This window comes from Pelodiscus sinensis, chromosome 24, assembly GCF_052426305.1.
Source record: "Pelodiscus sinensis isolate ZL-2025 chromosome 24, ASM5242630v1, whole genome shotgun sequence".
NCBI classification, from domain to species: Eukaryota; Metazoa; Chordata; order Testudines; family Trionychidae; genus Pelodiscus; species Pelodiscus sinensis.
In genome coordinates, this window is record NC_143075.1 from 8210193 (window position 1) to 8237075 (window position 26883).

Genomic DNA, 26883 nt, shown 5'->3' on the forward strand with positions numbered 1-26883 from the left:
CGATTAATCAACTGCACTATTACATCTCTAGATTGCAGTGTCATTTCTACTACTGAACTGCCTTGTGGCTTTTGGCAAATTGCTTTATCACCTTAACAATTTTGCCAATCTGCAATATAAAATTAACATTTATAGCTCATTGGCGTGAGGGTTTCTGAGGCTTAATGTCTCAAAATGCTTTGAAAAACTATCAACATCCCTTCTGTTGATGGTACTAATTTTTATCTGCTATATATTTGGGAGAGTTTGTCTGTCTGTGCGTCTGTCCTAGAAGTCCTCCTAAAAGGGTAAGAGCTACGACCACCAAATTTGGTGTGCAGCTTCCTCTTAAAGCAACGTCAGGGGTTAGTTGTGCCTGGAAAACCGGATGGGACTGTTTTCCATAACATGGAAAGGGAGGGGGCAGAGAGGAGGGCTGCAATACTGCAAAGTGACCACTGGGGGCAGATGCGCCACCAAGAGAGTGGCCAGCTGGAGCTAGGCCTCACCATCTCTGCCACCAGACTGGGTAAGTAGACCCCGCTGCCCCAAACTCTTCCCCCGTCAATCTTTGGCCACAGTGCGGTGGGGGAAGGTAGTGTGAGAGCCCTTCCAGATGTGGGGAAGCCCCTGCAGGCCAGGATCAGGGGCAGGGAAAGCCCTTCCAGATAGGAGCCTCTACCCTGAGCCCATAAGCCTCACTCTCTCACCCTCCCATATCCCCAGTCTCCTGTCCTGAGCTTCTCCTCAGTCCTCCACCTCGATGTCTGCACCTCCCGCGCCTCCAGCTTCCTGCCCACCCCCATCTCCATGGCATTGCCCTGACTCCTGCCCCTCCAACAGCTCCTGCCTCCTGCCCTGAAGAACCCAGGTAACACCACATAAGTCTTCTATCATATATTTGAGCGAGTTTGTGTCTGTCCCTCAGTCAAGGGACATGCACCTCTCCCATGGCTCTGCCTACGGGAGCTGCATTAGCCACAGAGGGTACGTCTAGATTACAGGCTTTTGTCAACGGAGGCTTTGTCGACAGATACTGTCGACAAAGAGTGCGTAGACGCAAAGGATACTGTAGATGCAATAACTCCTTCTGTCGACAAAAGGCGTTATTCCTCATAGAATGAGGTTTACCGCCGTTGACAAAACTGCTGAGTTCTGTCGACATTATATCGACCAAACTCGGCAGTAGTGTAGACGCAGGTATAGTTTTGTCGAAAAGGCCACTTTTGTCGACAAAACCCTGTAGTCTAGACCCACCCAGAGTGAGATAGGGCTAAGGTAAACCCTGGAGCAGACAGATCCCCCTCCAACCCTGTGCACTGATTTAAATGAAGAAAAAATTACTTGAGTTAAGGACGCAAACAATGCTGGGTATATCTTCTAATCGGCTCTATATTTTGGAGAGTTTGTCTGTTTATGAGAAATTCTTGATCAAACAGTAAGAGAACCACCAAATTTGGTATATGGCTTCCTCTTATAACATAAAGCAATGTAAGGGTTTGGTTGTGCCAGGAAAATGGGTTGTGCCTGGGATGGGATTGCTTCTCATAAAAGCAAACAGAAAAAAGACAGGATCACCAAACCAAGTACAGCCCTCAAAATTGACTTGAGTGAACATTAAAAGAGAGTGAATCAAGATAAGCCAGAAAAATAGGATGAACCTGGAATAGGATTGCTTCTCCATAAAACCTTGCTGAAAAGAAATAAAATAGAGACATTTGGAGTAGTGTTCTGTTTTGGCACAGCTACATCAATAAGTTTTGAAAACTATAAGACAATGTTATTGGAAACCAAATTGACTACCACCCCTTTTTATTAAAACATTGTGCATGTTAAGAGTTTATAGCAGGGTGGTCAACCTGAAACTGAGAAGGAGCCAGAATTTACCAATGCACATTGCCAAGAGCAACAGTTATATGTCACCAGCCCCGATCATCTCCCCACCACCACTCTCGGCACATCCCGCCCACTGGCAGCCTCACAGGTCAGTGCTGCTGCCTCCTTTTTCTTCTGCCTACTGGGAGTTGAACAGTGAGCAACCTCTGGCCCAGTGGAAAGTTGGCACCTGTAGCTACAGCCCTGGATTTGGTACCTATGTAAGGAGCTGCATATTAACTTCTGACAAGCTGCATGTGGCTCTGGAGCCACAGGTTAGCCACCCCTGTTTCATAGGGATGAAGGAAAAATTCGCATTTAACAATTATACTAAAAATATTAAACAAATGTTTTAACAATCTCTTTTTAAAGAAATCAAAAATTAACTTTGAAAATAACACTTTTTAAAAAGACAATCTAAATAAAGCATATACAATTTCCTTCTATTCCTTTTTCCTTTCATTTAAAAAAACCCATAATTGAGTTAAGGACCCAAGCAATGCTGGGTAAGCCTTGTATAATTAAGATGAAATCCACTTTTATGTTTATCATCATAACATTTCTTAATCTGTTATTTTTCATCTGCTGTTTGTTCTTGAGAATGCCTGTTTTCAAGATTTAGACACCACACACCATTGTGTCAGAATTTGTAGCGCTTGTTTCAATGTGTTGCCTTCTAGTGTGAATTCCTTGATGTATGAAATGTATGTGCTCTATTTTTAGAGTTTAGCATTACTTGGATGTCCTGGTTTTTGTAAATTTAATCATGTCTAACAGTGATGTTCTAGCTCATCAGAAGTTGTTCTATTTCAACAAAAACTTGGGCTTGATCCAAGAAATTCTTGGTTAAATTCTTGGTATATTTTCATGACAGAAGTCAGAATGTTTGATCATAATGGTCACTTCTGCTCTTAAAATATAAAAATCTTTAACATTGATGAAAGATGATGGCTCTGGAACCTGAAGTTGTTTAATTTATGGACAGAGAATATGTGCAATAGAAGTGGAATAAGGTAGAGGCACTCTGTCAGAATGACAACCTTTATTATAAGGAATGTATTAGTACTCTGTTCTGGCTTCTCTTGACACTTCCAATGAGACTCCCAGTTGTGTTTTTTTTCACTATGGTCACAGTCATGTTTTCTGTAAATTTCCAAGCCACAATAAACAGGACTTGATTTTAGCTGGTATACTGGAGGTAATTAATGCCTCCTAGCTCATTACAGAGCCACAAGTTAAAATGTGACTTATATTGCTAAATAAAAATAAATAAATATTATACATCAATTTTAATAGATTACTGAAAAATAATCAATTTAAGCTTTAGGGTCTTTAGCCTTCAATTCTACTTCTAACATTCAAAAATTAGTGAGAAGTACAGTTTATAATGTGTCAGGTTTCATCTTGCAAATATAATCAGGTAATTAAAAGGTAAAAAGACGGAATGCAGAAGAACTGGGTTTTCCTACCCAGCAAGTTGGCTCAGAAATGTCACGGTGTGGAGGCACACACCTGGAACTGTTAAATCATTTTAATGAAAATAGCAGGAGGTACAAATAATTCCTTAATGGTACTGCAAGAAGAGAGGCAGCATGCCCAGTATTTATAATATAAAGCCCAGTGCTGATACATTTGTATCCACACCTGCAAAAATGAGTGATACATATCCTCATCCAGAGATACAGATACCTGGACAGTTTTAGGGTTCTAAATACAAAAGTGGTATCTGCAAAAATGAGCTGTGGAAAGCTGGATAGCAGAGGCTATAAAGACAGTAGCTCTGGATTTGCAAAGCTCTGCTTAGAGAGCCCGGCAGATCTGTGGATATCCAAGGTTCATTTTTGTAGATGCAGATGTGTATCCACATTTTGTACCTAGAATCCTGCAAATTTGCAGATACCTGCTTTATATGCAGGGATGTCAATGAGGATCATCTGGGATTTATTTTTGCGGATATAAATTTTGTATCCATGCAGGACTCTACGTATAAATTAGAAGCCAGGCTGATCTGTGGCTGCCTCCTTTCTCCTCCACGTGCCCCACGGCGGGGTTCTGTGCCTCAGTTTCCCCACAGGTAGACGCAGGCTAGCGAGCCTGCCTTCCCCCGCAGGTGACCATATATATGCTTTATAAATGCTTGGTAGAGATCCTAAACTTCAATTACCCACCCGGAGAAATAAACAAATTGAAAGAGTCAGACGAACACCCACAAACCATCTACTTCAGTGGTCCCCAACCTTTAGAGGCTCCCGGGCGCCTGGGGGCGGGGCCACTCACGTGCCGGACGCCCGAGGGCGGGGCCGTGCGTCCTGGGGCACGCCAGGGGTGGGGATGCCCTTGCACCCGGCGCCGGCATGTGCCCCAGGGCCGGGGCTGAGGCCGCCTGAGCACCTTGTGCCGTGGGCCTGGGGCTGGCGCCGCCGCCCGAGCCGCGTGCTTGGGGCCGGCACCAGCGCCGCGCGCCCGCATGTGCCCCGGGGCTGGGGCCGTCCGAGCGCCGCGCAGCAGGTGCCGGTGCGTGTCACGCTCCTGGAGCCGGCGCCTCCAGTGCCCGCGCACCGGGGGCGGGGCCGGCCCAGGTTGTCAGCGGGCGCCACTTCAAGACAGACCCAAGAAAACCAACAATAGAACACCACTTGTCATCACCTACAACCCCCAACTTAAACCCGTCCAACACATTATCAATAAACTACAGCCTATACTGGAACAGGATACTACACTCTGAGAGGCTCTGGGAAACAGACCCATAGTCTCCTATAGATAACCACCTAACCTCAGGATGATTCTTACCAACAACCACAGGACATACCACACTAATACCAACCCTGGAACTTTCCCTTGCAACAAACCCTGTTGCCAACTCTGTCCACATATTTACTCTGCTGACACCAGCATTGGACCTAACCATTTCAGTTATAAGATCAAGAACACATATTCCTGCTCATCCAGAAATATAATTTATACCATCATGTGCCAACAGTGTCCATCTATTATCTGTATTGGACAAACTTCTCAGACACTTCGCCAAAGAATCAATGCACACAAAACAGACATCAGACAGTTTCACAAAGAAAAAAACAGTTTCTTGCCATTTCACCCAGCCTGAGCATTGTCTCAACGACCTTAATACCTGCATCCTGCTTCAAAGAGGCTTTACACAAGACTTCAAAGAGAAGGCTCTGAACTGTCATTCATGCTTACGTTTGACACTTTACACCTAGGTCTTAACAAAGACACTAATTACATTACCCATTACAAAGATAGCTTCCCCAATTATCACCTCTAATATCATTACCTCATAGACATTAATCTCCCCCCCATCCCTCCCTGGCTACGTCTACACTGGCACCCTTTTCCGGAAATGCTTAAAATGGAACAGTATTTCCGGAAAAGCGCGTCTACATTGGCAGGATGCTTTTCCAGAAAAGCACTTTTTCCGGAAAAGCGTCCGTGCCCATGTAGACGCGCTTTTCTGCAAAAAAGCCCCGATCGTCATTTTCGCGATCAGGGTTTTTTTGCGGAAAAGGCTACTGTGCTGTCCACACTGGCCCTTTTCTGGAACAGTTTTTCTGGAAAAGGACTTTTGCCTGAACGGGAGCAGCATAGTTTTTCCGGAAAAACAATGACGATTTTACATTAGATCATCATTGCTTTTCCGGAAAAGCAAGCGGCCAGTGTAGACAGCTCGCAGCTTATTCCGGAAAAGCGGCTGCTTTTCCAGAATAAGTGGCCCAGTGTAGACACAGCCCCTCTGTTCTAAAATCTGATTTGTCCTTTTTATATGTGTTCACTTTTTTTTATTGTAACCTTTGGTATATATGGTCGTGCCAATTTTCTTCCACTATTTGCTCTGAGGAAGTGGGTCTGGCCCACGAAAGCTCATCACCTAATAAACCCTCCTTTTAGTCTTTAACGGGCTGCCTTGTCCTGTCTTTTGTTTCAGCAAGACCAGCCTAACACGGCTCCATCCCCCGCGGGTGACAGCGACCAGCAGCACCGCTCAGCTGACAAGCGCTCTCAGCCAACAGAACTGCGCCTGCGTCAGCCTAGCAGCAGCCTAGCGCTTCACCACAGCCTGCAGGGGGAGAGCGGGGGCGGGGCGCGCGTTCCCTACGTGCGAGCATCGCTCCGCCCCTACCCCGCCGGGCCCAGGGACTTCCGTCCGCGCCGTCGCGCGCCGGCCTCTCAGATTGGTCGCATGCGCGCTCCCGCGCTTGACGGCGCCGACGCCACACTCACGTGAGTGCGTCATCAGGATGCGCCGGGCAGCGGAAGTGACGCGTTTGTCCCGCGCTGGCTGGCGCTGCAGCCTCTCTCTTGAGTGTCCGGCGGCGGGTGGTGCTGGCGGTGAGTGGGGGTGCAGCTCACGTCTGCCTGGCGGGCCCTGTGCTGGTGGCGGGGCTCGCTCGGAGGAGAGGGGGCCAAGGGCTGGAGGGAGAAGGGGCCCCAGGTGCTGAGTGATGGGAGGGGGCTCACGCGGCTGGGTTCCTGTTCCTGGTTCTGAAGGCTGAGGGGCCTGGTGAGGAGTGAGGCTCCGGGCGGGGTCGAGGCGGCGCGTGGGAGTCGTGGGGCTGAGGCCGAATGAAATGGGGGTGAGCTGGAGAGTGAGGCTCTTGAGAGCGTGAGGTGATGGGGGGGAATTTGGGGGAGAAACTGGGGACCCCGGGGGTCGCGCTCAGAATTTATAATAGAGTCCCCGTGTATTAGGGAATTGCTTGGGACGGTGCCAGCCACCTCCCCATCACAGGGGTCTGAAACGTAGCTGTGAGGCTTAGTCGTGACTGGCAGGGACCGACAAGCATGTGGACAAGCTAGGTGCAGTGTCCTTGGCTTTTCAGAAAGCTTATGACAAGGTCCTTCACCAGAGGCTCTTAAGCAAAGTAAGTTGCCGTGGGATAAAAGGGAAGGTCTTCTCATGGACTGGCAACTAGTTAAAAGATAAGAAACAAATGGTCTGTTTTCTGAATGGAGTGGTGTTACCTGGGGTATGTACTGAGCCCAGTATTGTTCAACATATTCGTAAATGATCTGGAGGAAGGGATAAACACTGAGGTAAGACTGGCAAATTGTGTCACTATTCCTAAAAGTTTTTCCTGTGGGATGACTGTGTGATATCATCACATCACTCTGCATTGCACAGGAACATGCCTGACCCACTCCCAGGGTCCATGTGGAGGGCTGGGACTGCCTGCGGCTCAGCTCTCTCCTCTCCTCCCCAGCAGCCACAGGGAAAGCCAGGCCCAGCGCTGGCACAATCTTCCAGTGGGAAAATTGGGTTCAGTATGCGCCCTCCCGGCAGATGGGGAAGCTGGGCCTAGCCCCTCACGGTGCATGGAGGGAAAGGTGGGCCCGGGAGCTGTGCCTGGCATGTGCCCCAGCTGGGCCTGGCTTGGCTGCCAGGGTTAGAGCTGGACCTGGCGCGCACCACAGGCCAGCTCCTGGAGACAGTTATACTGCAGTGGATGGTGGGAGGAAGAAGGGGGCCTTGGTGGGGGAGAGAAGAGGGAGAAGGGGCCCTGGTGGAGGAGGTGGAAAAAAGAAAAGGGGGCCCTGGCCGGGGAGGAGGAGAATAAGACTGGAACTTTTAACTTTGGAAAAGAGGTTACTAAGGGGGGATTTGACAGAAAAATAGAGATAAAACCATGACTAGTGTGGAGAAAGTAAATAAGGAAGTGTTATTATTTACTCCTCAAAACACAAGTAGTAGAGATCACCAAATGAAATTAACCGCCAGCAGGTTTAGAACAAAAGTATTTTTTCCACACAATGCATAATCAGCCTATAGAACTCCTTGCCAGATGATGTTGTGAAGGCCAAGACTATAACAGGATTCAAAGAAGAATTAGATAAGTTCATGAAAGATCTGTCCATCAGTGGGTATTAGCAGGACTTGACAAACCCCGGCGAGAGCTACTCACCAGCCCTGCACTGCACATGCACCAGACACATGCGCAGTGCCAGTGAATGGGGTGCACAGAGTGACTGGCTGAAATCCACTCGCCATGGGTGATTAGATTCGGTGGTTTGTCAAGCCCTGGGTATTAGCCATGATGGGCAGGGATGGTGTCCCTAGCCTCTGTTTGCCAGAAGCTGGGAATAGGCAACAGGGGGTGGATCACTTGATGATTACCTGTTCTTTCCCTCTGGGGCACCTGGCATTGGTCACTGTTAGAAAATGGGATACTGGGCTAGATGAACTTTTGGTCTCATCCAGTATGGCTATTCTTATATTCTAAGTACCGTATATTCCGGCGTACAAGACGACCTCTGATGTTAAAAAACATCCCCCAAAAATCGGGGGTCGTCTTGTACGCCGGGTATACATCCCAGGCGCGCCTGGGCTGCCCCCCCGCCGGCTTCCCCCGAGGCTTTCAAAGCCGCGGAGGGGCTCCGGCGGGGGGGCAGCCCAGGCGCGCCTGGGATGCCCCGCCGCCAGCTTCCCCCGAGGCTTTCAAAGCTGCTGCGGCTTTGCTCCCGGTGCCTCTGGTCTGCTGGGGACCATCTCCAGCAGACCAGGGACACCGGGAGCAAAGGAGGCGGAGGGGCGCTGGGGTATAAGATGAAACCCTATCTTTTAATTAAAAAAATAGGGGGTCGTCTTATACGCCCAGTCACCCTATACGCCGGAAAATATGGTAAATTTTTCCAGTGTAGGCAAGGCCTGAAGCAGCTCAGCCCGCAAGAGGATCATAGCATCATGGGGCTGTGTTGTCGCTTCCGCTAGCTTTTTACAAAGGAGGAAAGGTTCTTGTTCTTTACCATCCCCACAAAGTCATTAAATACACTACAAGTAATTTCTGCCCAGGCAACCTGCAGAGACTCCTTTTCATTCTTTTTCTTGGAAGCCCTTGCTGCCATACTTAAAAAAATATTTAAATATAGTACAATTGAATAAGCAACTTTTAAAATCAGGATATCTTTATTCATTTATGAGAGAGAGAGAGTGTCTCATTTTCTTCTCTGACCTATTCAGATTAACTGTGGGTTGGATATCAAAGCCCAAAGAGGCTATGGTCTACCAGGTCTTCAAACAAGGGCATATTTTGTGACATTTTGTAGCTTCATCTGGCTCATTTTCACATACCCCTCTCTGTGGAAAATGATTTTTTGCTTGTTTTATGGTGATAGACATGGATGCAAAACAATGCTCAATTTTGCAACAAATTCCCAAAAGGCACATATTGAGCACTTCTGAATTTTTGTGACTATTTTATCCACTTCTTCTAGTGGGACTTTATTTATGAACTTAGCCTCTACAGGTGTGTGCCTCTGAAAATTGACATACACATGTAAAGATGTAAACAATGTACACTATGATTGACTAATTTTTAAATCCTCATGTTTAGCTGAGGACATCCTGCTTAGGAGGGCTTGGCCATAGTTGTAAAATTTTTTTAAAGTTTATACTATGGATGCTGTCCTTAACTGCATTTCAAATTGGTTAATTACCTTAATATATTTTAAAAGTTGTGCTACTGACCGGATCTTGTTCACTTTGTAATTGAGGCTTCATATATGCAGTAGATGAAACTAGTACAAAGTAGGAATAAAAACAGATTGAAGAGGACCAAGATTTGTTGCTACAGTTGGATGGCCATTATGTTGACTAAATGAAATTGATTACAGGTTGGATCTCCTTGGTCCAGCACACTTGGGACCTGACTAGTCCTGGACATGGGAGTTTGCTGGACTGGGGAAGTCTGAGGGAGAGTGACAGCCTCCCCTCTGGGCTCCTCTCCCCAGCCCCCTGGCACCACTGTCCCCTGGCTACGGCAGCTCTGTGAGCTCCCGTGGCCCCACCAGCTTTGCTGCACCTCAAGCTCTGGCAATCCTGCTATTGCTTGTGGCCCGCAGGCCCCAGCCTCTTCTGCCTCATGACCTTTGATGGCCCTAGCAGCCCTGTTGGGCCTCTGCCTCCCCTGGTCCTGTGGGCTCTGGAAGTGTGCCTACTTCCCTGCCGTGCTGGTTGCAGGCTCTGGTTCCCCAAGGGTTCCGCTGCCCTGCTGACTCCACTGGCTGGCTCTGCTCCTAGCTGCTGGCAACTTCTGCTGCTGGGGCTCTCTGGTCCAGCAACATCCGTGGTTTTCCCAGACCATAGATGTTGCTGAATCAAAGTGTCTTGGACCACAGAGGTTCAACCTTTAGTTGGTGTTAGTCCAGTTCTTGGTGGAGATGTACCCACTGCTGGTGCTGACTCTTTTATAACTGTCTAGCAGAGAAGCCAAGCATTGAATGGGACTGAAGACAGAATTATCCTTTCAATTACAGGGTGTGTTTTCTGGGCAGACTCAATGCATGTAAATGGTTGATGGCCTTGCTATGTCTGTGATGCTCGTCAAACAGAAAACGAGGACTATCAGTCTAGCTGCTGTCAAATTAATTTGGAAAAAAGCAGAAAGAGCAGAGGTTTTTGCCAAACAACGATGTGGTATGTGAACTGCTGTGGAAGGACTGTGCGCTGGTGATGACAGCATCTCCAGGACAGATGGGACCCAAAGCCTTCATAAATAACTGAGCAACCCCAGAAAATTACTTTCCCACACACCTTCACAGAGATAAACTAATAAGTCATAAGACTAGCTCATTTAAATCATCATGACTGGCAAGATAAACACTATTGCAGAAGTTGCACTGATTTAACTTGGTTTTTAAATTAATTTAATTAAATGGTTGCAAAAGCCGTGTGAATATTTGTATTTTAAACCAAGCTTATTTTGGTGTATCTTAGTCAAATGCTAACTGATGACCTTTTACATAAGGTTTTGTGAAACTTTGCACATTATATCATAGTTTTTAGATGTTTATTTGTATATCAAAAGTTCATTTAAAACTTAACTAACTCGTTGATGTAACCAATAGCATTGAATATAGAATATTTCAAAAATACTTCTATGTCCATTAATGTGGTGTTCTGTTTCAGTTTGTTCTGACTCAAATGGGTGATGAAAAGGACTCTTGGAAAGTGAAAACTTTAGATGAAATTCTTCAGGAAAAAAAACGAAGGAAGGAGCAAGAAGAGAAGGCAGAGATAAAACGCATAAAAAATGTAAGCTGTCTTTTTGTAAATAAATAGTTCTAATTGAAGTGAGGAGGTTTAATTTTTTTTCCCCTCATTTTTCCATTAGAACAAGGCTTCCTCTATCACTATCAATGAAGTTCTTTTGTACTTCCATATTTAACAGGTGAGCACTATCTCTAAGTGTCAAAGCTTACCAAAATTATGTGCTCCCTTAAAACCTGACTGATAACCCACTTGGTCTTTTACTTTGCTTCACAGTTGTTGAAAAAGATTGTCTGAGAAATCAGTGTGGTTAATTGGAAGCTTTAGTTGCAGTATGCTTAGACTATTTTGGTCTTGATAGTGCTCCTGTTTTTAAAAACTTCCTGATTGCAACAGAAAAAGTATTGGACCAGTTTTGTAAAATGATTAATATTGTTTTGCCCTAGATAACTTTTGTTTATTCCAATTAAAAGGGGTTGCATAGGTGTCATTGTCTATTGTGTGTTGAAAAGTTTTATCTTTAAAAAAGTACCATAAGTTAGCGTAGTCTGAGTTTTTGTAGGCTCGTTTTACTTTCATAGACTGCTTCAGATATTACAGTATATTAACTGCGTTTGACTGTGTGAAAGCTATAGTTAAAGTCTGTACATTTCATAAACCACTGTTTTTTGTGTCCTATAAATCATTTGGCTTTAGTGTCAACTGTGGAGTTAAAAATCAGTTTTAAAAACGACTCCGTGGAAGAGAGAAATAAACTGCAACTTGTTTTTACTCTTCCTTCCCCCTTTCACCATAGTCTGATGATCGGGATTCAAAGCGGGATTCCCTTGAAGAGGGGGAGCTGAGAGATCATCGTATGGAGATAACAATCAGGAATTCACCTTACAGAAGAGAAGATTCTATGGAAGATAGGTAGGAAAAGAGGAAAATAATGCTTCTGGATGTAGAAATGGCCTTAGAAGAAATAAAGTCTAAATATTCTATTGGGTTCTATTTGATAGTTACCTTAAGTCACTGAACTCTTTTATCTGTTTACCCATGTGTTAAAAGCAATTTAACAATACCAATCTACCCCAACAAGAGCTTGAGTTGTGAGGGCTTATTAATATTTGGCAGCTTGCGCCAAACTCCTCTGATGAAAGGAGCTATGGAAGTAGGGATGTAAGGGAGTAGTCAACTACACACAGTCTCTTCTCCTCCCTCCCCAGCAGTGGGGTTAGCTTTGGGCTGGCATGAGCCGGAAGCAAGCAGTCCTGGCTCGCGCTGGCTCGGGCTGTTGCGGCTTTGTATTTTAAATTTAGTAAGAGCTTGCAGCTGTCTGCAGCCTGGCTCCTACTGCATTTAAATTGGAGCGTCACAGCGGGGGTAGTGAGCACCTTCCTCATCAACTTAATCGACTACTCAATTAGCTATTAATCACAACTTACATCCCTATTCCATATAGGGATATTAAGCGACTAGTTGACTATCCTATAAGCAAAAGCTTATCAGTTAGTCGACTAGTCCCTCGACTAACACGGGGGTCAGGGAAGGCAGTGGGGTAGAGGGAACCAGGTGTGAGTTGGGAATCAGCTGATTCCTGGCTTGCGTGCAGTCCCAGATGCTGACGGCTCTTAATACATTTAAAAATCAGGAGCTCAGTGGGGAGGCGGGGGGCAGTGCAAGCCCAGACACCCGATTCCTGGCTTACACCAGGCCCCCCCATTGTGCTTCAACCTTTTTACATTTAAGGCTGGTATACAGCAGGGGACCTGGCATGAGCCAGGAATTGGCTGGCCTGGCTCGTGCCAGCCTTCTTCCTCTCTCTCTTCCCTCCTCCCCCTCCCCTTGCGCTTCAGCCTTTTAAATGTATTAAGAGACGGCAGGCTCTTAGTACATTTAAAAGGCAGAGTTGCAGCAGGATTAGCTCCCAGGGCCAGGAACTAGCCCCCTGCGGCTCCCCCGCTCATCGACTAGTCGATTAAACTAAATTTAACATCCCTAATATGTAAGTATAAATGCTATTGTTAGATAAATACTTATTCCTTCCCACGAAGGGAGGAAAAGAAGCAATAATTCGTACTTTCTTGTCATAAATTACGTATTACTTTCTTTTGTTAATATAAATTGCACTTTAGAGGTGAGGAGGATGATTCCTTGGCTATCAAACCACCCCAGCAAATGTCGCGAAAGGAAAAAGCACATCACAGGAAAGATGAGAAGAGGAAAGAGAAACGTAGACATCGGAGTCATTCAGCAGAAGGAGGTATGGTAGCTGTTTAAAATATTGTGCTAGTTCTTTGTGGTCAAGCACATTGGGGCACATTCTGCAAGGAATTGCACAATCATACTGAATGTCAGTTGCTGATCCTAAAGAGTTAGTTGTCAACATACCAGATGGATATGATCAGGAAGCCAGGGTGGAGGAAATGGAGTAAAAACATTTGAATATGAGATGTGAAATTCTAAGGAATTCTTGCTCGGTAATTTCTTCTGTTTCATTTAATCCAGTTAAGGAGTTTGTGTGCATGTCTGGTTCCTCACTCATCCTAGAGGAAGGAAACCATATTGCAACATGGACCGTTAGTCTGATCCTGTTACATTGGAAGTACATGTTAAAACTTCCATGGACTCGGGTGGTATAGGATTGAACCCTGTGTCTTTATACCTATCCATGAAGTTCCTAGCATGCTGTTGCTATAAAGTAATATGTGACAATAAACCTTGCTTTTCTGTTACTGGTAAACTTTATTCAGTCTATACTGCTCAATGTCATGACCAGAGGATTTTAAAATTGGTCATTTTCACAGTTTCAGCTATTTATAACTGAAGCTGTAACCAGGGATGTCCTGACTCAACAGGGTCATGGAGAGGGTTACCAACTTGTTGTAATTGGCTCCCAAGATTGCTGTCCCTCACTTCTGTGCTGCCTTCACGGCTGGGCTCTGAAGGCAGCATCCTCCCAACTTTCTGCAGATTGAGGAAGTGGAGTTCAGTAGGATTTCCCCCATGCTGCTTGGAGTACCTCAGCAGGGGGCTCCTAGCAGCTAGTCCACACAAGGAACAGTTTAAGTCCAGGCTCCTGGCCAATTTGAAGGGGGCCTCCAGCAAAATGGTGCCATAGTCCTGGAAGAAGCCTTAGGGCAAAAGCTCCTAGTAGGTCACACCTGAGCCCTGAGAGAAACCGCCAGGAAGGAAGCCATGAGCCCTGGCTGCAGCCACAGGACTGAAGCCTGGACTGCTCCGAGCCCCAGCTGAAGTGGCAGGGCGTGGGGGTGGGAATGGATGTTCCAAGTCTAGGCTGTCCCAATCAGGAGGTAGCAGAAGCCATGAGCTTGGGCTGCTCCAACTGGCCAACAAGAGTGCAAGTCCCCGCCCCTGGGAAGAGCTGCCAAGGGAGGAAGCACTGACTGTGGCACGTGGTCCTGAGTTACATCAAGAGCTGTGGGGAGGGGAGGAGGTTGGAAGCCCAGATCCCAGACTGCTGCAGCCAGAAGTGACAGTGTACCACTCTGCCTCTGGAGGTAGAACTGATCTCCATACCAAGGGTCGCCATGCCAGGGAAGGATAAGTTCTGTCCGTCCCCATTATGGCCAGACTAACAGCTAGGAGCCCCAGGCTCCCAGCAGCGGGACATCTGATTTCACAGGGGAGGGCTGATTTCATGGTCTGTGAGACATTTTTCAAGGCTTTGAAATTGTTAGGGGCCTACCCATAACATTAGTGCTTTATGTTACTTTGGTTGGTTTGTTTTGCTTTTAAAGAGCAGGAACATCTTGACCGTAACAATCCAGCATTTATTTTTATCTTTATTAGGGAAGCATGCCAGGGTAAAAGAGAAGGAACGTGAGCACGAACGTAGGAAAAGACATCGAGAAGAGCAGGATAAGGCTCGACGTGAATGGGAAAGGCAGAAGAGGAGGGAAATGGCTAGGGAGCATTCCAGGAGGGAGAGGTAAAAAAAAAAAGCCAAACCTTCATTTTATAACATTGAAGAAATTCAGTTAGATCAAAATTTAGTGCAGTCTGATGACAGTTCCTTTACCCCATGAACATGCTGTATAATAGGCTTGGATCTCAGCTGCGTATAGCATCTTTTTGAAGTGGTTTCGTTACAAGATATCTTTCTTTGCATGCTGTTGTGCCATAGTAAGTAATTGGTGAGCAAGTCAGTTTTGTAGAATACAGTGGCCTTCCAAGGCTCACTTCAAAAAAATTAGCTTTATGAGGCTACTTATTTTTATTTAAATTCCAATAGAACGTAGAAACTTTTATCCTGGTGCCAGCTGGTTTAAAAAATGGCAGATGAGAACAAATCTGTTTTAAAGGGCCAATATCTGCTTCTGTGAAGGACTGGTTGGGCGATGGGCAGGTACACAATCATACTACAGTTTTGTTGCTAGTTGGCCTTGAAATCGCATAACGTAGCAGTCTATTATTGCAACAGTAACAAGGTGTAGAATAAAAAATAGAAGCCCAGAGTTCAGTTTGTAGTTGAATTATAAAATAGGCAAATGAATGTTTCCAGGGATCGTCTAGAGCAGCTTGAGCGAAAACGAGAACGGGAGAGAAAAATGCGAGAGCAACAAAAAGAGCAAAGGGAACTAAAAGAACGGGAAAGGCGAGCTGAAGAAAGGCGCAAGGAGCGGGAAGCCAGAAGAGAAGGTAACTAGCTCAGTGTAAACAGAATAAGGGGCTGTTCTGTATTGAAACAGCAGTGGAATTTAGATAAAACCAAGTATCTTTTATATAGGCCACTGCCAGGGTTTCCTTTAAAAAGAGAGCGAGCGAGTGTCTAGATTCTTTATTAGTCATGAAGAAGAGGACAGCATCGTACGGGGGTTAAAGAATGCAACAGTCTCTGATCTTGTATAACTGGTTCTGTATTGTGGAACTCAGACCTATTAGTATTTAATCAGGCCATTAGACAGTTTTCAGTGGATGCTGTATCCTTTGCTGACCTGTTCTTTATCTTCAGGATCAGCTTTTTACTGGTCATTGATTTCCACTTAGTGTTCCAACTGGACCCAAAATGTTTCCAGTTTGCGGAGTATTTTACATCCCCTTAGGTGATTAAGCATAATTGATTTGTGCCTAGGTCAAGGCACCAGAGAAAACAAGGACACTCCCTCTTTGTGTTTTAACAGTGTTGAACGCTATTATTACCTTACTATGACTAATGTTTTGTAATCAGTTCTCATACTGTTGGTTTCTCATTTGCATTTTATACTAAGCTGAAAATCTTGATCTGCCAAAAGATAAAATGTTTAAGAACTTGAGGAAATGAAACAACGTGGTGTGGAACTTTCTGCTTCCAGTGTGAAAAAGAACGGTCATCTTAACATGCACACAAACATGTGATAGTGCAGCATTATATAGATAAGCTTCCGGGTTAGCATTTTAATAGCTTTTCCAATGTCCATCCATTTGGTTCTTCTGAAGATGAGACTGGTACCAGAAAAATTTCACTAAGACATTATGCAAGTGTCCTTTGCTTGTATCTTTGCCACTGCATCTCAGTCCTCCCCTGTAGCATTCTTGCTGTTTCAGTCCTGGACCATCCTTTGGCAAAGATTACCATGGATGCCAGATTCTGTGGTCGATGTAGGATGAAAGACATTGTGGTATAGTGGACAGAGCACTGGATTGGAATTTGGGGGAACCTGGTTTCTGTTCCTGGGTCTGTTACTAACTAATTTTTTGGAAAGTCACTTCATCTGTGCCTCAGTTTCCCCAATCTGGAAAATGGGAATTTTAACATTTATTTGCTTTGACATCTGCATGCTTCAGATATACTTAAAAGGGTATTGTCAGGTAGTTTCTCTTTTTAGGTTTTTATACTGTGCCCATTGTTGATACCAGAAAGTCTTCAAATCATTTTCGTTTTTCAAAATTCAAATGAATAGATCTGTTAAGATTTTCGAAAAAAAAAATTAAACATCATTTAAGTATTCCCTTAAACTTCATGAGAATTAGTAAATATTTACTATATACAAACTAGTCTAGCTTAAATGTTTATATTCAATACAATACAGAAAATAAACACTAAATAATAATTTCATTCAATTTTGCAAAATATTTCAATAATATAAAGTGCTCTACCCACTAGAAGGAAGGAATCACCTAGACAGCAGGGTGACTTTAGTGTTAAAATACCAATTTAGATTTTACAGTGGTGGTAAAAGATTGATCTGCCTAAATCGAGGTCGTTAGAAGTTGCAGTTGAAAGATTGAACTTTTCACATTTCTTATAAGGCTTCTGTATGAAATGTATGATGTTTATGTGGCATCTTACATCCCCAAGTTCTCTCACACACTTTATAAATTTAAAGAATGCATATCTGCCTCTGAGGTGAAACAGCTCAGAGCAATTCAGGACATGAAATAAAGAGGATATTCATAGTCACTTGAAATGTCAGGAGGAAAGTGTGCAGGTAGAATGTTACCAAAGGGTGTTTGGCCAGTGGGAAAACAGGTTATAAGAATATGGGAATCCACTTGTAAAACTTTTTACCAAAAAGTGAAAAAATTAGTTCAGTTTTGCAAATATTGGTGTGTGAATGTTGTTGTAAGGCAATGGAAGGGAAAATGCTTGATATCTTTCACTGCTCTCTTTAGAAGAGTGATAGAGATGTAGCCGTGTTAGTCTGGTGTAGCTGAAACAAAATACAGGACTATGTAGCACTTTAAAGACTAACAAGATGGTTTATTAGATGATGAGCTTTCGTGGGCCAGACCCACTTCCTCAGATCAAATATGGTAGGGATGTGGAGAGATAACTGGTAAGCCTAATGGATGAGGTTAATTAGTGGGGCTGGAGCGGCTCCCGCCTGCTGCAAGCGGGTCCCCCCGTGGACAGGGGCCAGAGCATGCGGTGGACCTGGGCACCCCTCAGGCAGGGGCTACTCTGGCAACCCCCTCCCTTAATCAGTTAACCTGTTAAAACAGTGTTTAATTGGTTAGTCAATTAAATGGGATTTTATATCCCCATTCCATAGTCCTGTAGGTCTCATTGTTTCTGAATTTTTTCCCCAAGTATTGGGCCTAAATTTCATCCCTGTTACTCCTACTTGTATTCCTTTTCATCATGCTAAACAATTCCTTTCTCTTCTTGATATTTACACCATTCGAGAAGTCATTGACAATTATCCTGTCTTCCAACTTAGTCATCGCTTAGCCATTTTCACCTCTTTTAAGTGTTTGATATTTACTCGTGAATCAATTCCTCCAGCCCCTTTCCTTGTAATTCTTTTCTGCACCTCCCCAAGTTTGTCTACTGTGCCTTGGATAAGGAGCATCATGAAACAAATGCAGTATTGCAGATGTGGTCTGAGAGGGTGGTAAAGAGAGGGATTCTCACCTCCTCTCCCTAAGTCTCAGTATATGTAGTCCAAGTATGTATTGGTTTTTTTTAATTACCACATTCCATTTTAGAATGGTACAGTGAGTCCTTATCCAGATCATTAAATATCACCATGGTGTGTGTGGGGGTGTGTGTGTGTGTGTTTGTTTTTTTTTTTGTTTTTTTTTGGGAGGTGCAGTTAAGGGTGTTTTCCTTTTAGAAAAGAAATAAAAATGGTGCGTGAGTCAGCTTGCCATGACTGGAGAAGGTTTCTTATTAATAGCAGAAAAATGTAATGCATTTTTGTTGTGTTTTTGTTTTTGTTTTTTCACTAGTTTCTGCACATCATAGAACAGTGAGGGAAGATTATGGAGACAAAGTAAAAATAAGAACCTGGAGTCGCAGCCCATTACGACAGCAAAGAGAAAAGCTTGAGCAAGGAGATGGCAGGAAGCCAGGTAGTGTTTTCACTTGGTAGTATGCCATTGCATGATAAAACAGAGACTTGGGGCTTGATTTTGGCAGCTAAGAAGAATTTTATTGTACTTTCTCAAAAGTATTGAAAGTTTGAGAGACAAATGGTGGAATAGTACCAAAGTATGGACAAGGAATGGCAAATAAAAGGTTATCTGGAAGTTTTGCTGATGTTTGCAGGGACCCCTTTTCTTTTTAAAATCTTGAGAAATGCTTATTAATTTTGCCCTTTTCTACTGAGGGGTGTGTGTTCCTCTGAGCTTTGGCACATTGACTATTGAGCAACAGATATTTCCCTGTAATTATGTCCATGCATGCAGCTGTTTACTACTTAATCAAAATCATTACCATCTGGAAGCCACTATGGATGCAAAATCCTGTTTAATTGGTTAACCAGTTAAACGAATTGTGTAACCAGTTCATACAATAAAGGGGACAGGCGAGGGGGCCGCTCCAGCCTGCTGGCCTGGAGTAGCCCCTCTGCCATGGACAAAGTCTGCTCCTGATGCTGGAGTAGCTTGCTTCTGCGGGGCGCTCATGGGGTTGGAGCAGCCCCCTATCCCCAGCAGGAGGGGAGCTGTTCCAGCCTCCATTGGTTACCCAGTTAACCTTTTACATCCCTAGAAGCAACTGGAATTCTGGACGTGAAGCCAGACTCATAGATTCCCATGATTCGTCTTCATGTTTGTTTGCTAGTTTTTGTTAGTAAGCCCTATTTTCAGATTACTGTCAGCCAGCATGAACAGAACTGTGGTCCACACTGCAATGCTGACAACAGCAAATGTGCAGAGGCAGATGGAGATGTATTTGAGATCTTGCTGCCAGCTGGCTTTTGCTTTGGAAGTCAACTTGAGGTGCTACAGCTATTGCCTGATAGCAAGGAAGGATGGCAAGCATCCAAGTGGGGCAATGGCCACAAGACTGAACACTTAGGACAGCTTTCCTGTTGGTGTGCTGCAGCTCTGAAGTGAGTTGTGTGCGGTCTCCAGGAAAGTGGCCTTTGTCAACCTTAAGTTAGCCACTGCTGGTCATCCTAGGTTTGCAGAATGTTTCTCACCAGACACTTATTACCTTAGTCTGGAAATGGAGCTGCACTGACTGAAGTTTCTCCAAGAAAAACTCATCCCCAAGAAGCTGCTTGATCTCCTTTCCTGTATCTCTTCCAGAAGGCGCTCAAGAGGTGTCTGGACACTGCCTTTTCCCCCCCTGCATCTCTTTGCACTCAGGCAGCCAGAGTTTGATGATAGTTCTATCTTTGAGAAGCCTGGCACTTCAGGTGCAGGACCTAGACAGAGAAGAGAGGGCCTGATAAAATTAACTCGAAGTTGTGGTTCCTAGGTCGGTCTCTGTGGCATCAATGATAAAATATTTTCCCCTCTATTTTGATAGGTTTTTTTTCGAGTCATGGGAGACACTTGTGATGGTAACTTGTTTTCCACCTTATTTTCCCTGTGCCCAGGGACTTTATTGCAATGAAGTATTTTACTTCTAGCATGTTTTGAGGAGTGGCGGGCTATTCTTGTTTGGACAGTGGGGTTTGGTAGTATGTGCCATTACTTATTTGGTGTAAATGGTTTTCAGGACAGAGTTGGGGGATGCAGGTTAGTAATTGCATATGCACCTCTTTAGGTGTGCCTTACATTGGAGGACATTATGCTAATAGACAGGGCTCGACAAATAATCTACTCACGTGTGGCGAGTAGATTACGACCCAGAAGAGCCGGCACAGAGTGATCTGCACATGGGCAGAACGCAGAACGGCGCGAAACCGCGCGGCTGGTGAGCAGGGCTCGCCGCCACTTGGCAAGCTCTGCTAATAGAGGTGATCAAGAAACAGAAACAGCCCTTGTTCAAAAAGGATAAGGGCAGACCAAGCAGATATGCATTCATTGTATTCACCATAATGGTCTCCTCCCCAGAATTGCTGCAGGAATGGAAGGGCATTATAACCTATACTGGTAAAAACTAAAACCAATACCAAGACATTGCAATGTTTGTGCTAAACCAGAACACATTTTTGCATATTTTATCTCCCCAACAGGCATATACCACGCATTCTGCAAAGAGTTCTGCAATGCTAGTTCTTAATCTTTGGGGTTAAAAATGTTGCCTGTGCTATGTAATATGCTTGAACTTACACTGTATAACAATGTTGCTTATGCTTGAATGCCTTAGTCTCTTGACCTTAGTAAATGACTTCAGACTTTCCTTATATTTGTATCTTAATACCCTCCCAAACTGAAAGCCACCATTTGTCTCATCCCCTTGAATACTTTTAGAGGAGACAGGGACTAACTAGTGAATACTTCAACCACCATTTGGGTCCCCTTGAATTCTGTTAGAGGAGAAAGGAAATAGCAATTGAATAAGCTTATTCAACATCCTTCAATGTTATAGAAACTGCAGTATAGTTTAAATATTACTACAGTTATCATCCTTTACAAACTCAAAAACACTTCAGGATATATTCTGGCTTGGAAAGCTCAATTTGTCTTCCAAGCCATACAATTAATCCTTTGGGTTGCCATGTTTCTAGGGACTCGGTTTATTAACAGAAAATATTCAGGAATTGGAATAGCCATATCCTCTGGTTAAAGTTCAGTTGTGCTTTTATTTTGTTGTAGTTCTGAAAAGTTATTATAGCCAATACACATGTGAACAGTCAGAAGTAGTGGTGATTTTTTTGTATTTGTAAAATTGTGCTCTAATACAGGCAGTCCCCGGGTTACGTACAAGATAGGGACTGTAGGTTTGTTCTTAAGTTGAATCTGTATGTAAGTCGGAACTGGCGTCCAGATTCAGACACTGCTGAAACTGACCGCCAGTTCTGACTTACATACAGAATCAACTTAAGAACCCTAGGGTCCCCAAGTCAGCTGCTGCTGAAACTGATCAGCAGCTGATTCCAGGAAGCCCGGGGCAGAGCAACTCTGCCTGGGGCTTCCTGTAGTCAGCGCTGGTCAGTTTCAGCAGAAGCTGACTTGGGGACGCCTGGGGCAGAGCAGCTGGGGTGCTACTGGACCAACCCAGCAGCACCCCATCTGCTCTGCCCCAGACGTCCTGATTCAGCCGCAGCCGCGGGGGGTCCCGCGCCTCTGAGGCTTTGCCAGAGCAAAGCCTCAGAGGCGCGGGGAACCGTCGCTGCTGCCGCTCCAGTCTGGATGCCTGTGGTCTGCTGGGGACAGTCCCCAGCAGACCACAGGCACCCTGACTGAAGCCGCAGCCGCGGGGGGGTCCCGCGCCTCTGAGGCTTTGCCAGAGCAAAGCCTCAGAGGCGCGGGGAACCGCCGCTGCTGCCGCTTTGACTGAAGCGGCAGCAGCGGCGGTTCCCCGCGCCTCTGAGGCTTTGCTCTGGCAAAGCCTCAGAGGCGCGTGACCCCCCCGTGGCTGCAGTTTCAGTCTGGGTGCCTGTGGTCTGCTGGGGACCGTCCCCAGCAGACCACAGGCACCGGGTCTCATGCGGCAGCAGCGGGGGTTCCCGCGCTTCTGAGGCTTTGCTCTAGCAAAGCCTCAGAAGCGCAGGAACCCGCCCGCTGCTGCCGCTTGGGTCCCGGTGCCTGTGGTCTGCTGGGGACGGTCCCCAGCAGACCACAGGCACCGGCACCCAAGTGGCAGCAGCAGCGGTTCCCGCGCTTCCGAGGCTTTGCTCTGGCAAAGCCTCAGAAGCGCGGGAACCCGCCCGGTGCCCCTGGTCTGCTGGAGACGGTCTCCAGCAGACGAGGGGCACCGGAGCAGCTTACGAACGGGGCTTTCTTGCCCCGACTTCCGGGGCGAGAAAGCTCCGTTCGTAAGTGCGGATCCGACGTAAGTCGGATCCGCGTAAGTCGGGGACTGCCTGTAGTGGTATTTACAGAATTTATTACCAAATTGTGCATTCTCCCCCCGTCATGCCATGAGATTTATTAATAACTCGATATACTTCTAAAAACATTTCTAAAATACAGTTCAATTCTTCCACTCTTGATCCTGCTACACTGCAGTTCTTACTGTTAATTTCAATGGTATGTAACTTTATGTGAAGCCATGCCGAGGACATTCAAAATCTTAGCAGGTACATTCTGTTGGACCTGACTGAAATGTTTGGCAGTGGTTCAAGGGGTTAACAAAGAAAATAATCTAGGGTTCTTGGGTGTGCAGTACTTGATAAGGTAGAGAAAATGCTCAGAACAGTGGTTACCAGCTGGTCGATCACGATCGACTGGTTGATCCTGGAGACTTTTCCAGTTGATAATCTCTTGGTGATGCAGCAGGGTGCCATTAAGGCAAGCCCCCTGCCTGCCCAGCCCCATGCCACTCCCCGAAGTGACTAGCACACCTTTGTAGCCCCATTATGGGAGAAGCAGGGATCTCTGAGAGCTGCCCCTGCCTGCAGGCACGCTCTCCCTACAGCTCCCATTGGCCAGGAGCTGGGAACTGTGGCCAGTGGGAGCTGCAGTGGCGGTGCTTAGAACTACATACCCCCCAGCAGCTTCAGGGACTCATTGGCCCCTTCTGAGAATGGAGTGAGGCAGGGAGCCTGCCTTAGCCCCGCTGCACCACTAACTGGGAGTCGCTCAAGGTAAGTCCCAACCCTCTTCCCAGAGCTTGCACCCCTCACTCCTCTTTCACTCCACCCCATACCCCAGACTTATCCCAGAGTCTGCTCCCACAGTGTGAACCCCTTTGTTCCAGCCCAGATCCTGCATACCCTCCTGAACCCAAACCCCTTTCTCCTGCCTGGTGAAAGTAAGTCAGGGTGGGGGGAGGGAGAATAGAGTGGGCGAGGCTTTGGGGAACTGTTGGGGTAGATCGTAGGTTGCCCTTAAATTCAGAAAAGTGACTTAAAAGGTTGGAGACCATTGGTTTAGAAACTGCTTTGTTTTATTACTTCTCAGTGAAAGAGGAAAAAACAGAAGAAAGAGACCTGCTTTCAGATTTGCAAGACATCAGTGACAGTGAGAGGAAAACTAGCTCAGCAGAGTCTTCATCAGGAGGTAATTGCGCTCAAATATACAGAACTTACCCTCAGAAATAATCATATTTATGAGAAGATCCTTCTTGCGACAGCACACCTAGTTACTTGTGTGTTCTTTGCTTATCCCCCACCAGAATCTGCATCTGGTTCAGAGGAAGAGGAAGAGGAATCTAGCAGTGGAGAATCAGAAGAAGAGGAGGAAGAGGAGGAGGAGGAAGAAGAGGAGGAGGAAGAGGAGACAGGAAGTAATTCTGAGGAAGTAACTGAACAGTCAGCTGGTAAGTGCTAAAACATGACCTCAAAAATGCTCGCCCAAATCACTTTTGTGCTGACAGCTTTACCATATCCCCTTTCCTTTCCTTTCCTTTCCTTTCCTTTCCTTTCCTTTCCTTTCCTTTCCTTTCCTTTCCTTTCCTTTCCTTTCCTTTCCTTTCCTTTCCTTTCCTTTCCTCTTGATCACAGATATATAGAAACCTAAAATAAGATCATTACAAAAATAACTTCTGAGGACAAATAGTAATGAACTTGTACATGCCCTCATACAGAAAGACTATCAACCTAAGGCACCAAGATGGACAGTTCTAGAGAGATGGTGAAAGCGACATCACTTGATACAAAGGCAGCAGTGTAGGGGAGGGGCTGCATGTAACCATGAGGGTTAACCAGTGAGCCCATGTTCACATCTCTAGTTATTAACAGATCATAGGGTTAGTAACCCAGACCTGGAAGACTACTGAAATGGCATTTTTCCAATGATCACCAAACTTTTGAGGCTTACTTCCCCCTATCACCCTCCACACCCTCCATCCTAAGCCAGGAGGTGGACATGGGTAAGGGGACTGAGACTGGAGCCACAGCTGGGATGGCTTTTTTTGCTGGAACCAGGAACAAAACCCCAGGTTCTGAGGCTGGGAGTGGGTGTGGGAACGCAGCTGCTGCTGGGCTGAGTGGGGGCAGATAGTTGGGCCCATGGCTGGATGTGGTCCACTCTTAGCCCTTACCCCAGCATTGGCCCTGGGCCAAGAATGGAACTGTAGCAGACGGCTGGGGCAGTGCCAGAAGTGGTGCTGCAGCTGGGCCTGTGGCTGGATGTGGAACTGCACCAAGGCTGGAGACTTGGCCAGGCATGGGGCCAGGACAACGGCGATGGGTGGGATGGCGCTCCCTCCTCTCCTCATCCCAGGAGAGTCTCCTTCTCTCCCTCAAACATTCCTCCACCACCTGAAAGGGGACATGCCCCACAGTTTGGGGACCTCTGCATGACTCTGTGATGCTCACATTGCTAGTTCACTGTATTAAGCATCTGTCTACATGAAATCAGAATGATATTAAGCTTTTTCTATTGCATTTCATTCTGTTTTTAGAAGAGGTGAGTGAAGAAGAAATGAGTGAAGAAGAAGAGCGAGAGAATGGAAATCACATTCCAATTGGTAAGATGCAAACATTGGCTTTCTCTGTAACAGTTTTTTACTTTTCTATTTCATGACCTACAGATTTTAATGCACTGAATAGTCTGTGAAAGCATAACAAGGTGTTCCAGCCTACTGGAACTTGATTGTAAAAATAGGCTAGTATAAGACGTACTATTGGTGGTCAAGGGGTGGATATTATTTCTGCTGGTCTACATAGAAATCTTGCATAAAATGATATTTTATGAATGAAATGACCGTAGCTTTTTAAAATCAACTTGCTTGTGGATTTTCATCAGTGATACACTCCACCACACGATTTGGATCTGAGAGCCAGCTGTATTCAAGATTAGACACGTCCTGGAATAGAACTTCCCCGAAATCTGAATGAGAGTTCTGATCCAAGGGCTTTTCATTGATCTGTTGTAAGAGTAAACAGAGGCAGTTTGGATCTGGATCTGAACTTGCCTAATGATCTGGCTGTGATATTTATTTGGGCCCATCCTCTTAGTACTCAGAATTGCAGTGATGATGTGAATCAGCTTAAAGTTGCACCAGTCTTCTTTTGCATTCTGTTCATATATTGGTTTAGTTTTATAATGTGTAGTAGTTAACCTTGAAAATGTATTCAAGGAACTAGAACAGAACCTCATGTATTCAAGGAACTAGAACAGAACCTCATGAAACATATCCCAGTCCCCATAAAAAGTTATGTTTCTTTAAATACCCTCCTATCATCTTTTAACAGAATGCGTGCCACTCTCTTTAGTATCTGCTTTATGATCAAAATTTTATTCCTCATTAGTTTGTCTAAAACTAATTCAGACAGCCCTAATCGTTACCTGTTTCCACAATTGATTCTAAATTTTGAAGTTACAGAGTCAAGGTTTGATCGGGATTCAGCAGGAAGTGAAGGAGAAGAGGAGGAAGTGGGGGAAGGGACCCCCCATTCCAATGCAATGACAGAAGGAGATTATGTTCCTGATTCTCCAGCTTCATCACCCATTGAGTTGAAGCAAGAGCTACCCAAGTACCTTCCTGCGCTGCAGGTGAGTCTTATTTCACAAGTGCTCCAGAACATCTTGGAGGGGATTTGATTTCCATAGATAGTGACATAAAACGATAGATGTACTCTGCAAAGCATCTTGGATATAAAACAGTCATATGTCAGATCGTCAGTGCATTTCCCCAATGTCAGATTCATTATGTGCATAATCAGTGCTGGGGTCAACCAAAAGCATGTTGTGGTGTCAATTGAGTCAAGGCGCATATTCCATCAATCAAATATTCACTTAAATATTTTTAAAAGTTGTGTGAAAACAAGTTGAAACTGTTTAGTGTTTAATGAGAATACAATACACTGAGGTAGTGCAATATTCTGATCATCCCATCTGAAAATAGATACTGTGGCTGTGTCTACACTGGCACGATCTTGCGCAAAAGCTTGTACAAAAACTTGCTTCCTGTCTACACTGGCCATGTGTTCTTGTGCAAGTAAACTGACGTTCTAATGTATGAAATCAGGGCTTCTTGCACCAGAACTCTGACGCTCCCGCTCCGGAATAAGCCCTTTTGCGCACCTTTTCTTGCGCAAGAGGCCAGTGTAGACAGGCAACATGAATTTCTTGCGCAAGAAAGCCCTATGGCTAAAATGGCCATCGGAGCTTTCTTGCACAAGAGAGCGTCTACACTGGCCTGGATGCTCTTATGCAAAAGCACACCTCTTGTGCAAAAGCACATGCCAGTATAGACGCTCTCTTCTGGAAGAGTTTTTGCAGAAGAACTCTTCCGCAAAAGAGTTTTTGCATGAGAACGCGCCAGTGTAGACGTACCCTGTAGGTATAGGCAGGGTTCACAAGTAACAGAAATG

General features: G+C 45.3%; 1 protein-coding gene across 5 annotated transcripts in view; it reads left to right on the top strand.

The window, feature by feature from the left end:
- The first annotated feature begins 6045 nt into the window (after positions 1–6045).
- The window catches only part of LOC102460020 (cyclin-dependent kinase 11B), a 43280-nt gene continuing 22442 nt past the window's right edge, over positions 6046–26883 (top strand). Inside the window, exons 1-12 of one of the 5 annotated variants that reach the window (XM_075906802.2) lie at positions 6130–6201; positions 10123–10282; positions 10775–10900; positions 11652–11767; positions 12973–13100; positions 14651–14789; positions 15363–15499; positions 18512–18634; positions 23525–23623; positions 23739–23882; positions 24969–25034; positions 25887–26062. In XM_075906802.2, coding sequence (XP_075762917.1) covers positions 10790–10900; positions 11652–11767; positions 12973–13100; positions 14651–14789; positions 15363–15499; positions 18512–18634; positions 23525–23623; positions 23739–23882; positions 24969–25034; positions 25887–26062 — 1239 coding nt within the window. In that variant the 5' untranslated portion in view covers positions 6130–6201; positions 10123–10282; positions 10775–10789. Of the gene's footprint in view, positions 6202–10122; positions 10283–10774; positions 10901–10979; positions 11037–11651; positions 11768–12972; positions 13101–14650; positions 14790–15362; positions 15500–18511; positions 18635–23524; positions 23624–23738; positions 23883–24968; positions 25035–25886; positions 26063–26883 lie in introns of those variants that run through there. The other 4 variants (XM_075906801.2, XM_075906803.2, XM_025182663.3 and 1 more) reach the window with 4 other exon arrangements.